At 39.1% G+C, this 14,965-nt stretch overlaps 1 protein-coding gene across 18 annotated transcripts in view; it reads left to right on the top strand.

Moving 5' to 3' along the window:
* prom1a (prominin 1a) overlaps positions 1-14,965 on the top strand; it is a 103,970-nt gene that overhangs the window by 57,156 nt on the left and 31,849 nt on the right. For 12 of the 18 annotated variants that reach the window (XM_047353594.1, XM_047353587.1, XM_047353578.1 and 9 more), the window contains 4 exons: positions 7,823-7,943; positions 9,643-9,706; positions 10,048-10,137; positions 10,350-10,373. In XM_047353594.1, the coding sequence (XP_047209550.1) occupies positions 7,823-7,943; positions 9,643-9,706; positions 10,048-10,137; positions 10,350-10,373 (299 nt within the window). The remainder of the gene's footprint in view (positions 1-7,822; positions 7,944-9,642; positions 9,707-10,047; positions 10,138-10,349; positions 10,374-14,965) is intronic. The other 6 variants (XM_047353580.1, XM_047353589.1, XM_047353583.1 and 3 more) reach the window with 1 other exon arrangement.

Here is a 14,965-nt window from a genome sequence, read left to right as displayed (position 1 = left end):
CTCCATCTGTCCATCCATTTTCCCACCCGCTTCTTCCTTTCAGGGTCATGGGGGAGCTGACAGTCTCCAGCAGTCTATGAGGCGGGGTACTCCCTGGACAGGTCGACAGTCCACTGCAGGACACACACAGGACAAACAACCATGCACACACCCATTCACAATTAACCTAACAGTCATGTTTTTGGACTGTGGGAGGAAGCCAGAGTACCCAGAGAGAACCCACACAAGCACGGGGGGAACATGCACACTCCCTGCAGAAAGACCCCTGGCCGGGAGTCGAACCAAGGACCTTCTTGCTGCAAGGCAACAGTGCTACCAACTGGCCACCGCAGCATACAGTTATAGACCTATACACCTAATAACAAAGCAATGGATAAATAGCAAGACTTGCAGTCTAATCCCTATTTAATTAGTCCTGTAGATACTACTGAAGCTAGGATCAAACCTTACATTTTTTTTACCATAAAATGATACCATAAAATGCAGACCAAGAGTTGTTTTAGATAATATTGTTGCTTCTTGCTCCAGCAGTACATTACAAGCTGGACTATAAATTAGTCTTTTAGGTGCACATAAACTAGACCTTGCTATTCTACATAGATCATGTTTGCTCTTTAAAACATTACATTAACCACAAATTTAATCAAGACCAGGGCAGCTAGGGCAACTACAGACATTTTTCGCAGGTATAAAATATATTTATTAAAGTCAACTGATAGAATTACTATTTTCTCTTGTCTTATTGGCCTTCTCCCCATTTTATATCATCCTAAACTTTAAGGGATTTTCTGTTGCTCCCTGCAAAGTTGGGGTCTACTTCAGGGTCTGTTAGGGTGAGAGCTAATCTATTCATTGTCTTGGTATTTTTTTTTTTATATGGAAGGCATGGTTGTAACAGGATGTTCGGTTCAGACACTGATCTGATGAACTCTGAGGAGAAAAATGAAACAATAAATTTAAAAAACGGTAAAACTGGCTGCTTTAGCCAGTTATTAAACTGGATGAAGCATAAAGAACATAAAAGAGCTTAATTAACAAAAAACATCTGGAGGCTAAGCTGAATGTAGCTCTTTTAAAATAAAGTTCTAAAGGAATGTAGAGTAAATTGAATTTAAAGTTAAAGTACTGGCTTTATGTAATGCGAAACAAGGGTTGTCTCCCAGTAGGCATGGGCTAGTGAGATTATAAAAGCAAGATAGCCTTGAATAAAATTATTACTGTTTCACTGTATCTTAACTTCAAACAGAGAAATTCAAAATGGAGCAATTACTTTTACTGAAACCGCATAAATATCAGTTACTCTTAATGTCTCCATATAAAAATATTAAATTGGTTATTACAATTATACTAATGTTATCTCTAACATTTTGTTTTTTATTTTGATTTCAGAATAAACAGTCATTAAATTTAGAAGTCCCCGGAGAATAGGGTCCCTTTTTGATGTTCTGGTCTTAATAGAGTAAGAATAACAAGCTTATATTAGCTGCTTAATTAGTCAGGATATCTGCTCAGGCAGCCAGAATGGTGTGGGCTGCTTAACAAGCATATTGCTTGTCACATATATTACTTGCCAGTAGTCTCATAAAAAGACTTTATACTTTGAGAACATGCATAATTGTTCATTTTATAATATTTGATAGGGGCTGCTTAGCAGACAGAGAGGACAGGATGTGTCAGGATACATTGCTTTGGCTTCACATTGTTTACGTCACCATATATTTGTCCCACATAGTAAATGCTGCTATTCTCTAATCTCGCTTTTCCCAGAACCTTTTTCTATGGAGATCATTCAAATTTCATCAACACAAAAAAGCAAATAAATTAAGTTTTGCCAAAAGTATGAAAAATAAAGTAATTCCATAATTTCATACTTTTCAGATTGTCTCAGCACAACCAAAAATGTTTTTTTTTTTTCTCATACATAGCTGACTTTTACACAGTCTACAGTTTACAGAAGAGTTTCAGGCTAAAACTAATGTCTTTCGAGAAACGGGAGAAGCGAGTGCCAGTTCCAGCAGTGTGAAACAAGGAGACGGCTGAAAGGCGACTGTCCCAGCCTCACAACCACAGTCATGCTGAATGCAGCCATTGTTAGACTTTGTAAAAGCTATGGAGGCACCAGACCATGTAACACACACTTCCCAGCCCCCAGTAGTGGCCTAGATTCTGCAGTACAGCACTGAAGTGATGCTCTTCTTCAACTGCTTTGTCGTGGTTTTCACCCTTAGGGAAGAGTTTTATGTGTCATTTGGCTTTTATTCAAACAAGAATTAAAGCCCTTTTCCAGAGTTGTTAGAGGTAAACCCTCTTACCGCTGTGTTTGAATTATCCCCTCTGGTCAAAGAGCAGCACACCACCAAAAAAGCCTCATAGACATGTGGCCATTTGCCAAAGTTAAATGTAGTAGACATACTTAGAAGTCTCTAAAACATATGATGAGGCACCACAACAAGCTAGTGGTTGAGCCGGATATTTTAAAAATAAAATGGTGTAAACAAAACAGGCAGAACTCATAAAACCAGATTTAAGTAAAGTAAGTTGATGCTATAAATAATATAGTTACCTCGCTACAGGAGCCTCAATGTATAATGTTAACGGGATTTTATGTGATAGACCAGCATAAGGTAGCACATAATGTTGAAGTGGAGAGAAGCAATTCATGAGTTTCAAAATGTGTTACAAGTAATAAATGCAATGCATTCATTCCCCCTTATTCTGATACCCATAAATAAAATCCAGTGCAAAAACTGCATTTAAAAGTCACTTAATTAATCAGTATAGTCTACCTGTGTGTAACAGAATCTCAGTCTTAGATCCGGGTGTTCTATGAAGGCCTCAAAGGTTTGTTAGAGAACAGTAGCAAACAAACAGCATCATGAAGACCAAAGAACACAGCAGAAAGACCAGGGAGAAAGCTTTGAAAGTGTTTAAAGCAGGATTATAATACAAACAACATTCCAAGCTTTGAACATCTCACAGACCACTGTTCAATACCGCTGAGTATGACAACTAGACATGGTTGTCCACCTAAAGTAACAGGTCCTATAAGGATGGCATTAATTAGAGAAACAGCCAAGAGGCTCATGGTAATTTTGGAGGAGCTGAAGAGATCGACAGCTAAGCTGTGTGGGTGTGATTGTATGTTTCTCCAAGTTGAGCCCTTTCGGACTGATTTCTAAATTCTCATACCAACTTAACACAGCTGTCTTTATAGAAATGGTACATACCTTTGATTTTGATGGAATTATTCCAGAATGATAAGATACATTTAGAAAAATAGATAGATAACATATTCAAAACTGAAGTGAAGCCTCAGGTGGAGTCATTTCAAACTTCTCAGAAATTTCCCTAACTTGGATAAAACTAAACATATGGACTCAGTTTCAGTCTGTCTATTTGTAGCAGCATTTGTGAAATGAATGAGGAGCATAAAACAGCAATAGAAAAGCTAAATGTTCTTGCTGTAAAAATGTAATTGCTTGCCTGTTGCTTTTATAGTGAGTTCATATCCCAGTGGGTAAAATTGAGCAGAAAATCTGAAGCACACAGAGGAAAGAGAATGCTCTTGGTAAGAATATTCAATTCAATTCAGTTTATTTATATAGCACCAATTCACAACATGTCGTTCCAAGTCAAATCCAGCGGTCCAGTTGAATTTATTATTCAAATTGGTTAAAAGGTTTTCAAAGGAAACCCAGCAGATTGCATCAAGTCACTGACCTGCAGCATTCACTCCTCCTGGTGAGCATGTAGTGACCGTGGACTGTTGCCTGCATTGTGTTGTTGATTTTGCATACATCGATTTATCTTCACAAAACTGATTGTACTTTGATTGTGGGGACAAAGTTTTAAAAGATAATATTTTAAAACTTTAAGCTATAAATAATTCTGTTTTTCTTACTTGTTTGTAATTTCAAATTTTATTGTATTGTAAATTTAAATATAACCAAAACATACACACTGCTCACACTGCTTCATATATTTTAGTATGGCAGACAGGACTCTCCAAAGCTCTTTGTTAACTGCTTTGCTTTTTGCTCAAAGACTCTTTGTTTTGGACTGGATTCCAGTGACCTTGCTGGACACCAGGGAGACAGAGTGAGCAAGAGACAAAGAAAAGAAGGAAGAGGTGGGCTGAAAGAGAGAGAGGGGAAACAGAGTGCAGATTTTACAGGAAAAAAATATGAGTCTGACTTTCTTTATACATGTACAGTATATTGAGTAATGTGTGCGGTTAAGCAGAGTAAAAAGACCCAAAGCAAATTTGAGTGGAAGTCATAACAAGTTCAAGCAAAGAAGTTTGATTTTGTCAAGTTAGTAAAAAGCACAGTGGCATCAAATGTATGAAACTGCATATTCATAAGAAGTGAAGGAAACTAAAGACAAAGGAAATAATAATAATCATTCAAAATTATTTTTTCTCACTCAAGTCCTACGATGCTTCTTGACATTGTGGGACTGTCTTGGTTGGCATGTACTGTATTTACCGTCACATGGAAAACTGGGACAGTTCCTGCAAAACAGTGGGGTGGTTGGTGGTCCCAATCTTTAAGAAAGTGGTATGGATTAAGTGTACCTATCTAATGAAGGTTCACACCTCTTACCCCACTTGGGAATGGTTACTCTGTGGTGTTAAAAAGGATGTTGTGACTGATTGTCACACCAGAGATTCAGCACTATGGTTTCTTCCTGGCTATGCAGTAGAGCAGATCTTTATCCATGCAGAAATGCTGAGGAGGTCATATCAGTTGTGTTCTTCAACCTTCAGATAGCTTGACAACTACTCCTCCCAATGTGCTACAGCAGCCAGCTGCCCAATAGCTGACAACCTGTGAGGTCTGCAGAGGTATTGCTACATTAGGGTACCCAAGGCTTTGTTATCATCAGTCAGTCATTTTCTACCACTTATTCCATAGTTGGTCATGGGGGAGCTGGTGCCTATCTCCAGCAGTCTATGGGCGAGAGGCAGGGTACACCCTGGACAGGTCACCAGTCCATCACAGGGCAACACACAAACCACCATGCACACACTCATACACCTAAGGGCAATTGAGAGTGACCAATTAACCTAACAGGCATGTCTTTGGACTATGGGAGGAAGCCAGAGTACCTGGTGAGAACCCACACAGGCACAGGGAGAACATGCAAACTCCATGCAGAAAGACCCCAGGCCAGGAATCGAACCCAGGACCTTCTTGCTGCAAGGCAACAGTGCTACCAACTGCGCCACCATGCAGCCCAAAAGATACTTTGTTTTCATGCTTCTGTAAATTTCCCTACAGCATATTCTTGCAAAATGTATTAGGTGGAAGATTTATTTTTGAGTGGGCTGCACAACGTATTGACCTGTTTGTCATTGCATATCAATGTGTGCAATATTGCAATTGCAAAAAAAAACTGCTTCAGTGCAATATTTGGTGAAGTGCAATATTTGGTGAATTATTTGATTTCAAGAGCTATTCATGCCAATAATATATTTGGCCTGTGTGAGCAATTCTCTCTGACCACACATGACAGTGACTGAGATGCTAAAGCTTACAGAGATTAGTGGTTTATCTTGATAAGAAGAAAGAACAAGGTAACATATATATATATATATATACTCAAATGCCACTTTATTAGGTACACCTGTCCAACTGCTTGTTAACGCAAATTTCTTATCAGCCAATCATATGGCAGCAACTCAATGCATTTAGGCATGTAGACATGGTCGAGACGATCTACAGCAGTTCAAACCGAGCATCAGAATGGGGAAGAAAGATAATTTTAGTGACTTTGAACGTGGCACGGTTGTTGGTGCCAGACAGGCTGGTCTGAGTATTTCAGAAACTGCTGATCTACTGGGATTTTCACACATTACCATCTCTACAGTTTACAGAGAATGGTCAGAAAAAGAGAAAATATCCAGTGAGCGGCGGTTCTGTGGGCGCAAATGCCTTGTTGATGCCAGAGGTCAGAGGAGAATGGCCAGACTGGTTCGAGCTGATAGAAAGGCAACAGTAACTCAAATAACCACTCATTACAACCAAGGCATACAGAAGAGCATCTCTGAATGCACAACACGTCAAACCTTGAGGCGGATGGGCTACAGCAGCATAAGACCACACCGGGTGCCACTCCTGTCAGCTAAGAACAGGAAACTGAGGCTAAAATTCGCATAGACTCACCAAAATTGGACAATAGAAGATTGGAAAAACGTTGCCTGGTATGATGAGTCTCGATTTCTGCTGCAACATTCGGATGGTAGAGTCAGAATTTGGCGTCAACAACAAAAAGCATAGATCCATCCTGCCTTGTATCAACGGTTCAGGATGGTGGTGGTGGTGTAATGGTGTGGGGGATATTTTCTTGGCACACTTTGGGGCCCATAGTACCAATTGAGTATTGTTGCTGACCATGTCCATCCCTTTATAACCACAGTGTACCCATCTTCTGATGGTTACTTCTAGCAGGATAACGCGCCATGTCATAAAGCACGAATCATCTCAGACTGGTTTCTTGAACATGACAATGAGTTCACTGGACTCAATTGGCCTCCACAGTCACCAGATCTCAATCCAATAGAGCACCTTTGGGATGTGGTGGAACGGGAGATTCGCATCATGGATGCAGCCGACAAATCTGTAGCATCTGTGTGATGCTATCATGTCAATGTGGACCAAACTCTCTGAGGAATGTTTCCAGTACCTGGTTGAATCTATGCCACGAAGGATTAAGGCAGTTCTGAAGGCAAAAGTGGGTCCAACCCGGTACTTTATATAAATATATGTATGAAAAATAAATAACTTTATATCTCACTAGCTTTTGTTCTGCAGAAAAGAACTTAACTACTATGTACACATTTAGGGGTGTTAGATGAAATCTATAACAGTTGTACCCAGTCTTAACAGACCTTACAATCCCTAATGTGGAAAATGTCTTCAGTTTAATGTCACATCAGATTATATTCATGACGCCAGACTGTGACTAATGCAGTGGCTGCTGCTCAGAACCCTGTAAGCATAAACTACACACATCATCTTCACTACATCATATATGTACAAGCTGCTTTTGTACTTATGCTTAACAACAGGCACACACACTCACGCTCACACTGCTTTTTTATTCAATGAGTCACAAAAACCTGATTCATTTCTATTGATCTAAACCATCCCAGTGGCAACTGAGTCAGTCCTTTTGTTATTCTTCTCAGCAACTCATCTTACATCATTCATAAAGCTGCTTATTCCACCAAGGCATTTCTGTGAAAGAGGTTTGCTGTGCTCAATCCCACTTCATGAATTCTGGCTTCTTCAGAATCCATCAAACATTTTTTTTCTTTTTGAGCCATTTTTTCTGAAGTTGTTCACCCCAAGAGCTACAACCGTACTCACAGGAACACCCGGACAGACTTACAATGGCAGGGGTAGCTGTGAGGTGCTTAGCAGGAATATCAGATGGGATGAAAATGAGTCATGGAAACAGCCAAGTATTATGGGCTAGCTCTTTTGATGTTGCTTCCTAATTAAGCCTGTGAGCTTCTCAGGTTTGTTCAAAGCCTACAAGAGACTCACTTTAATGTCCTACTTCATGCATTTCGGTTTTTACATTAAATTTAGAGTTGTTTGCATCATGTGTCCTTAGATTAAATGTCTGTAAACAAACTGCAATCATTGTTTTGCTGTATAACTTTTTACTGTAATTTATGTTGGATTTATATAATAACATTACCTTTTTCTACAGGTGCCCCTTGTTGTATAGTAAGGGAGGGAAAGACTGACCCCTACTGCTGATGACATGCAATCACCCCACACTGTAATTTGCATCTGTCAATTGTTTGCAGGATTGGAGTTCTGTGTGCATATGCAGCCAACCAGAACCTGAGCTCCCAGGTGAAGAACATACGGCGCCTGGTCAACAGCAACATGAGGGACCTTCACACCTTTGCTAATGACACACCAATGGTGAGACGACACCAACAGCTGCCTCTCAATACATTATAAAATCATTCATTCATTAATTAATTCATTCATTCATTCATTCAGCTATACCGCAAATTCTATAGTGGGTCACAGGGGAGCTGGTGCCTATCTCCAGCAGTCTACGGGCGAGAGGCAGGGTACACCCTGGACAGGTCGCCAGTCCATCTCAGGGCAACACAGCGACATACAGGACAAACAACCACACACCCATTCATTCACACCTGAGGCCAATTTAGAGAGACCAATTAACCTAACAGTCATGTTTTTGAACTGTGGGAGGAAGCTGGAGTACCTGGAGAGAACCCACACATGCATGGGGAGAACATGCAAACTCCATGCAGAAAGGTCCCCGCCCGGGAGTCGGTCCCAGGACCTTCTTGCTGCGAGTGCTATCAACTGCGCCACTGTGCAGCCCCATTAAAATTTAAAAGTTAATTAATTTCAAAAATTCAGTCTGAAAAGTGAAACTCATTTTGTTATTTTATAGATGTATTACACCAGGAGTGACATATTTCAGATGTTTATTTCGGTAAATTTTGATTATTTTGACTTACAGCTAATGAATACACCAAATTCTGTAAAACAGAAAACAAGAATATTACTTAAAACCAGTTAAATTGGAATCCTAATGCAGAAATGTTATGTTATGGGGAAAGATTACTGATTTGACAGTTGTCCACAGGCAGTAATTGAGAGGAGGGTTAGCCACAAATAGAAGACAGGAAGTTGGTTGTCTACTTAAGGCTGTATCCAAGCATATTAACGGAAAGTTAAGTGGAAGGAAAAAGTAGCATAGAAAATGGAGGGAGTAACACTGTGTTGAGAAACGATTTGTGTAGCAATCCTTTGGAGCGTTTGGTGAGATTAACAAGACATGGGTCTGTGGTTCAAAAGCCACCACAAACAGAAGTATCTGGGATACAATGGCTGTATTCTTTGTTTAAAGCCATTTCTGACCCCAAGACAATGTCAGCAGCTTCTTACCTGGACAAAAGAGAAAAAGTGGAGGAAGACTGAAGAGATACAAATTCCAAGTAGCTTAAGGTCCAGTGTCAGGATTCCACAATCAGTGATGATTTGGGTTGCCATGCTACCTTCTGAGGGTTGGTCTACTGTGTTTTATCACGTCAGTAGTTTACCAGGCATACTTTGCCGACAAGCTTTATTGAATGCTGATTTTATTTTCTAGAAGGACCATGGTAACACTGCACCTAATTGTGCTTTACTTAAACCACAGATTGACCACTGCCAAGAGGCAGATGAGAGACACCAGAGCCAAGATGGAAAAATATGTTGAAAACATTATGATATTGTTGCATTTCTGATGGTTTTGGTGAAGCCTGTAAACCGCTATTTCTCAATTATTAAAGGCTTAAAAGTTATAAAAATTACAACTTTTTGTGATATTAAGGAGTGGGTGTTTTTATCTTTTTCTTTAAAAAGTTCAATTTTAGGGTTGGGCACTACCATTTCTTAATAATTTTGATCTCAGTTTTGAGGGTTTTGTTCATGTTTTGAGAACATTTTATGTTCATCATGTTATCTAATGTTCTTCCTTATATTGTCCCATAAAATCTGCTTCATTTTTTATTAAAATCTGTAGGAATGTACAATAAGACTAATGAACTAGTTTTTGCATGCTTTCATGTAAAACTGGCTTTGCTCTGTTTCCTGTTTGCAGCAAATTGATTACCTAATATCCCAATACGCCACTGCCAAGAACAAAGTCATCTATGACCTAGATAGTAAGTAGAAATTCTTCCTGCCTCTGATAGTGAATTAAGTGGGCATAAATGATTCACTGAGCTTTTATTCTTGATTTATACATTGTGTTTATTTCTCCTTTTCCATGACTTGTTTTTACGACTGATTAGCGACATAACTGGGTCTAGATAGCTCCAGTTGTGACTCTAATGAAGGCTTCCCCTGAGTATTCAAGTTTTCTTCTGCAGGCAGTTCTTTCTTGAAAGTTAAAGCTTGCAAAAATCACAGCTCATATGTAACACTCTCTTTAGCAGCCATGTATAACAATAGTAGTAGTGTATATTTGACATTTGCTTAATAATCTATTGCTGTTTTCTTACAGACATAGGTCCATTACTGGGTGGAAGGATACATGAACAGCTGAATAAGGAGGTTCATCCTGCTTTAAACCAAGTGCTCAATATGGCTGGAGGTACATCAACTCTTTAATTTACTATCAGCAGTGTAAAACTGCCAGCTTCTATCAACAAATTGTATAACTTGACATCTGTTTTATGAAAAAAGCTTAGGATCTAGTCATTTTCAAAGCAAATACTTTTTTGCAATGTTCCTGTAAATAAGTCCAAAACTTTTAATCATTATAACTCCTTGTTATTGTTTATATTTGTACGTTTTTTCATAAAGTGAAAATCCACAGAGCCATCAAAGGTAACTCAGCGACTAAGTAACTTATTGATGATCCACAGTCGTTTGACCCCTAATGTTGTGACGTTTGCTGCTGTAGTTGCTCCCGTTATTTGATCCTTTTGTTTTTTTCCTTTAAACATGGAACCTCCCTGATCATCAAGTCACATCTTAATGGACAACATTTACAACATTAAAATTGCACTATGCAACATCTAACGACAAATGTCCAAAACCATGTGGTGATATCAGTTATAAAATGATCTTTTTAAATCAGACTTTGATCCTTGTAGACAATCACGAGGAGGAAGACGATCATGGAATACATTTTCAGGGTTAAATCTGCTCTTCTTTTCAATTTAGCATGCTTGATTTCTATTTCCATTAAGGTGGAGAGGGTTATTTTTTTATTTGCATGGGTAAGAATGTTGTTAAGTGCAGTTTTAAGTTAAATGTATCTGTTGATCTTACTAAAGGTCCAAACCAACATCCATCTGCATCCAAATATCTCAGTTGTGTTCCCTCATGGTAAAATGTTTGCTTACAACAACAAAAGAAATATGACTAATCGTCTAATATATGCAGTGCTTTGCAAAAGTGTTCACAACCCTCAGACTTTTCCACATTTAGTCATGTTACAATCACAAACTTCACTGTATTTTATTGGGATTTGAATGTGCCAAACCAACACAATATAGTACATAATTGTGACTTGAAATACAAATTCATCATGGTTTTCAAATTTAGTAGCAAAAATCTGTAAAGGATGGTTTGGTAATTATATTCAGCCCCCTTCCCTTTGATACCGAGAAATAATATCCAGTGAGCTTAGTAGCCTTCAGAAGTCACCTAATTGTTCTGTGCTGTTTGTTCTCTAATGTTCTGTAACATTAGAGAACAAACAGCATCATAAAGACCAAAAAACACATCAGACAAGTCAGGGAGAAATTTGTGGTGACGTTTCAAGCAGGGTTAGGTTCTAAAACAATATCCCAGCTTTTAAAATCTCACACAGTATTCTTGGGAAGGGAATTACAGTGGTGCAAACCTGGCAAGACATGACTGCCTAAACACAAGCTAAGAAGAGAAGCAGCTGAGAGGGCCATGGTCCCTCTGGAGTAACTGCAGAGATCCACAGCTCTGGTGGGACAATCTCCTGACTAGTCACAAACTATAAAGATCTGGCCTTTATGGAAGAGTAGAAAGAAGAAACCCATTATTGAAAGAAAACCATTAGATTCCCAATTTCCTACCATACAAGCTACTTAACATTGCACTACTTTGTGTGGTCTGTCCAATAAAATCCCAGTAAAATAGTTGGTGGGTGTAAGATGACAAAATGTAAAAAGTAGTGTGAATACTTTTGAATGGCACTGCACATAGCTTTGGCACGCCTGAAAAAGAACAAGTGGCAGTCAATAAGTACTTGTAAAGCTGAATATATTATTTATAATTAACCACCTCTCTTTTCACAAAGTGTTTTGCAAGTTACAGCATCAGTGTTGCCATTTCTCCCCTTGCATTTTTCATCTTTGTTTGAGGATCTTCTTATTCCTTATCCTGTTTAATTTAAAATGTTTGCTACAGGGTGTTACAGTGCCTTGTGAAAGTACTCGGCCCCCTTGAACTGGTCAATCTTTTGCCACATTTCAGGCTTCAAACATAAAGATATAAAATTCAAATTTTTTGTGAAGAATCAACAACAAGTGGGACACAAACGTGAAGTCGAATGAAATGTATTGGATGTGTCAAACATTTTTAACAAATAAAAAACTGAAAAGTGGGGCGTGCAATATTATTCGGCCCCTTTATTTTCAGTGCAGCAAACTCACTCCAGAAGTTCAGTGAGGATCTCTGAATGATCCAATGTTGTCCCAAATGACTGATGATGATAAATAGAATCCACCTGTGTGTAATCAAGTCTCCGTATAAATGCACCTGCTCTGTGATAGTCTCAGGGTTCTGTTCAAAGCGCAGAGAGCATCATGAAGACCAAGGAACACACCAGGCAGGTCCGAGATACTGTTGTGGAGAAGTTTGAAGCTGGATTTGGATACAAAAAGATTTCCCAAGCTTTAAACATCCCAAGGAGCACTGTGCAAGCAATCATATTTAAAATCTGCAAATCTACCAAGACCCGGCTGTCCCTCTAAACTTTCATCTCGAACAAGGAGAAGACTGATCAGAGATGCAGCCAAGAGGCCCATGATCACTCTGGATGAACTGCAGAGATCTACAGCTGAGGTGGGAGAGTCTGTCCATAGAACAACAATCAGTCGTACGCTGCACAAATCTGGCCTTTATGGAAGAGTGACAAGAAGAAAGCCATTTCTCAAAGATATCCATAAAAAGTCTCATTTAAAGTTTGCCACAAGCCACCTAGGAGACACATCAAACATGTGGAAGAAGGTGCTCTGGTCAGATGAAACCAAAATCCAACTGTTTGGCCACAATGTAAAACAATATGTTTGGAGTAAAAGCAACACAGCTCATCATCCTGAACACACCATCCCCACTGTCAAACATGGTGGTGGCAGCATCATGGCTTGGGCCTGCTTTTCGTCAGCAGGGACAGGGAAGATGGTCAAAATTGATGGGAAGATGCATGGGGCCAAATACAGGACCATTCTGGGAGAAAACCTGTTGGAGTCTGCAAGAGACCTGAGACTGAGACGGAGATTTATCTTCCAACAAGACAATGATCAAAACATAAAGCCAAATCTACAATGGAATGCCTCATAAATAAACGTATCCAGGTGTTGGAATGGCCAAGTCAAAGTCCAGACCTGAATCCAATCCAATCTTTTCTGTGAAAAGAGCTGAAGACTGCTGTTCACGAACGCTCTCCATCCAACCTCACTGAGCTCGAGCTGTTTTGCAAGGAAGAATGGGCAAGAATTTCAATTCTCTCGATGTGCAAAATTGATTGACACAAACCCCAAGCGACTTGCAGCTGTAATTGCAGCAAAGGGTGGCGCTACAAAGTATTAACGCAAAGGGGCCGAATAATATTGCACGCCCCACTTTTCAGTTTTTTATTTGTTAAAAAAATTTGACACCTCCAATAAATTTCATTCCACTTCACGATTGTGTCCCACTTGTTGATTCTTTCACAAAAAATTTGAATTTTATATCTTTATGTTTGAAGCCTGAAATGTGGCAAGAGGTTGAAAAGTTCAAGGGGGCTGAATACTTTCACAAGGCACTGTATGTGACTGTTAGGCAACACTGACGGCTGCTTTGCAAAACTCTTGGTTACAAAAGGAAGAGCTCCTCATTCACATCATTAATAATAAAAACTCTTCCAATAAAAAATATTTAAAAAAAGATAATAAAAAAAATCTTCCATTATTTAAATCATTGCTGCACAAAAAAAATAAAGCTGTTGCATGAAGATGAGTTATCACATAGGTGTGAAAGAGCCTTTTGTGTTGTAATGAGCTCAGGCCTGGTGATTTCCAAGTCTTAACGTGTCCCCGTGTGAGTCTTAATGCGTGTAACAAAAGCACACATTATATATTTTGTCTTCTTCCTGCGTATGTATGCTGATGATAAAAACTAAGCTGTCATACATACAACTGAAACACTGGGCCAATTATGTTGAAGAATGACACAAAACTCAGCCTCTTTATGATACTAGTGTATGTCTACACATCATGTTATTCATCCTGCATTTTACCAGGACAGAATTACTACATTTACGTTAATTATTTCCTGCTTCATGGGTCCTTATTAGTCATTCTGTGGTAAGTTGCATGAGGTGGATACTGAAGAATCAAACCTTGACTTGATCCATAAAACATTATAGTAAACTATAAAGAACTCTCCTGTTTTGTCAGTTTAATAAAGGGAATTTTCTGTTAGAAGTTTATAACCTTTTTTTCCCCTTGCAAACTGGTTTTCCCATACCTGCAGCCAAATCCACTTTTTCAATTCAATTCAATTCAGTTTATTTATATAGCGCCAATTCACAACACATGTTGTCTCAAGGCACTTCACGAAAGTCAGGTACATACATTCCAATTAATCCTAACCATTGAACAGTTCAGTCAGATTCAGTTATTTATTCAAATTGGATAAAATGTTTTTCTATCTAAGGAAACCCAGCAGATTGCATCCAGTCAGTGACTTGCAGCATTCACTCCTCCCGGATGAGCATGTAGAGACAGTGGACAGTCACTGGCGTTGACTTTGCAGCAATCCCTCATACTGAGCATGCATGTAGCGACAGTGGAGAGGAAAAACTCCCTTTTAAACGGAAGAAACCTCCAGCAGAACCAGGCTCAGTATGAGTGGCCATCTGCCACGACCGACTGGGGGTTTGAGAGAACAGAGCAGAGAGACAAAAAGAATACAGAAGCACTGATCCAGGAGTACTTTCTATGGGAAGGAAAAGTAAATGTTAATGGATGTAGCTCCTTTAGTCGTTTCATCTAGAAAGAAAGAACAGATCAACTTTGAGCAAGTTTTCAAGGTTAGAGTCTGAAAGAGAGCACATATAATTAGTTACAGTAAAAGCTCAGTCAATTTCCATGTCTAGGAGAGAGAAAGGGTTAAACACTGAAAGACAGGGGCAAGTGGATCATCTGTAGAAGGTGAGCATTAAGTTGTTGCCA

The sequence above is a fragment of the Girardinichthys multiradiatus genome, chromosome 23 (assembly GCF_021462225.1).
Source record: "Girardinichthys multiradiatus isolate DD_20200921_A chromosome 23, DD_fGirMul_XY1, whole genome shotgun sequence".
Taxonomy (NCBI): Eukaryota; Metazoa; Chordata; class Actinopteri; order Cyprinodontiformes; family Goodeidae; genus Girardinichthys; species Girardinichthys multiradiatus.
This window is presented reverse-complemented; position numbering and strand designations above follow the sequence as displayed.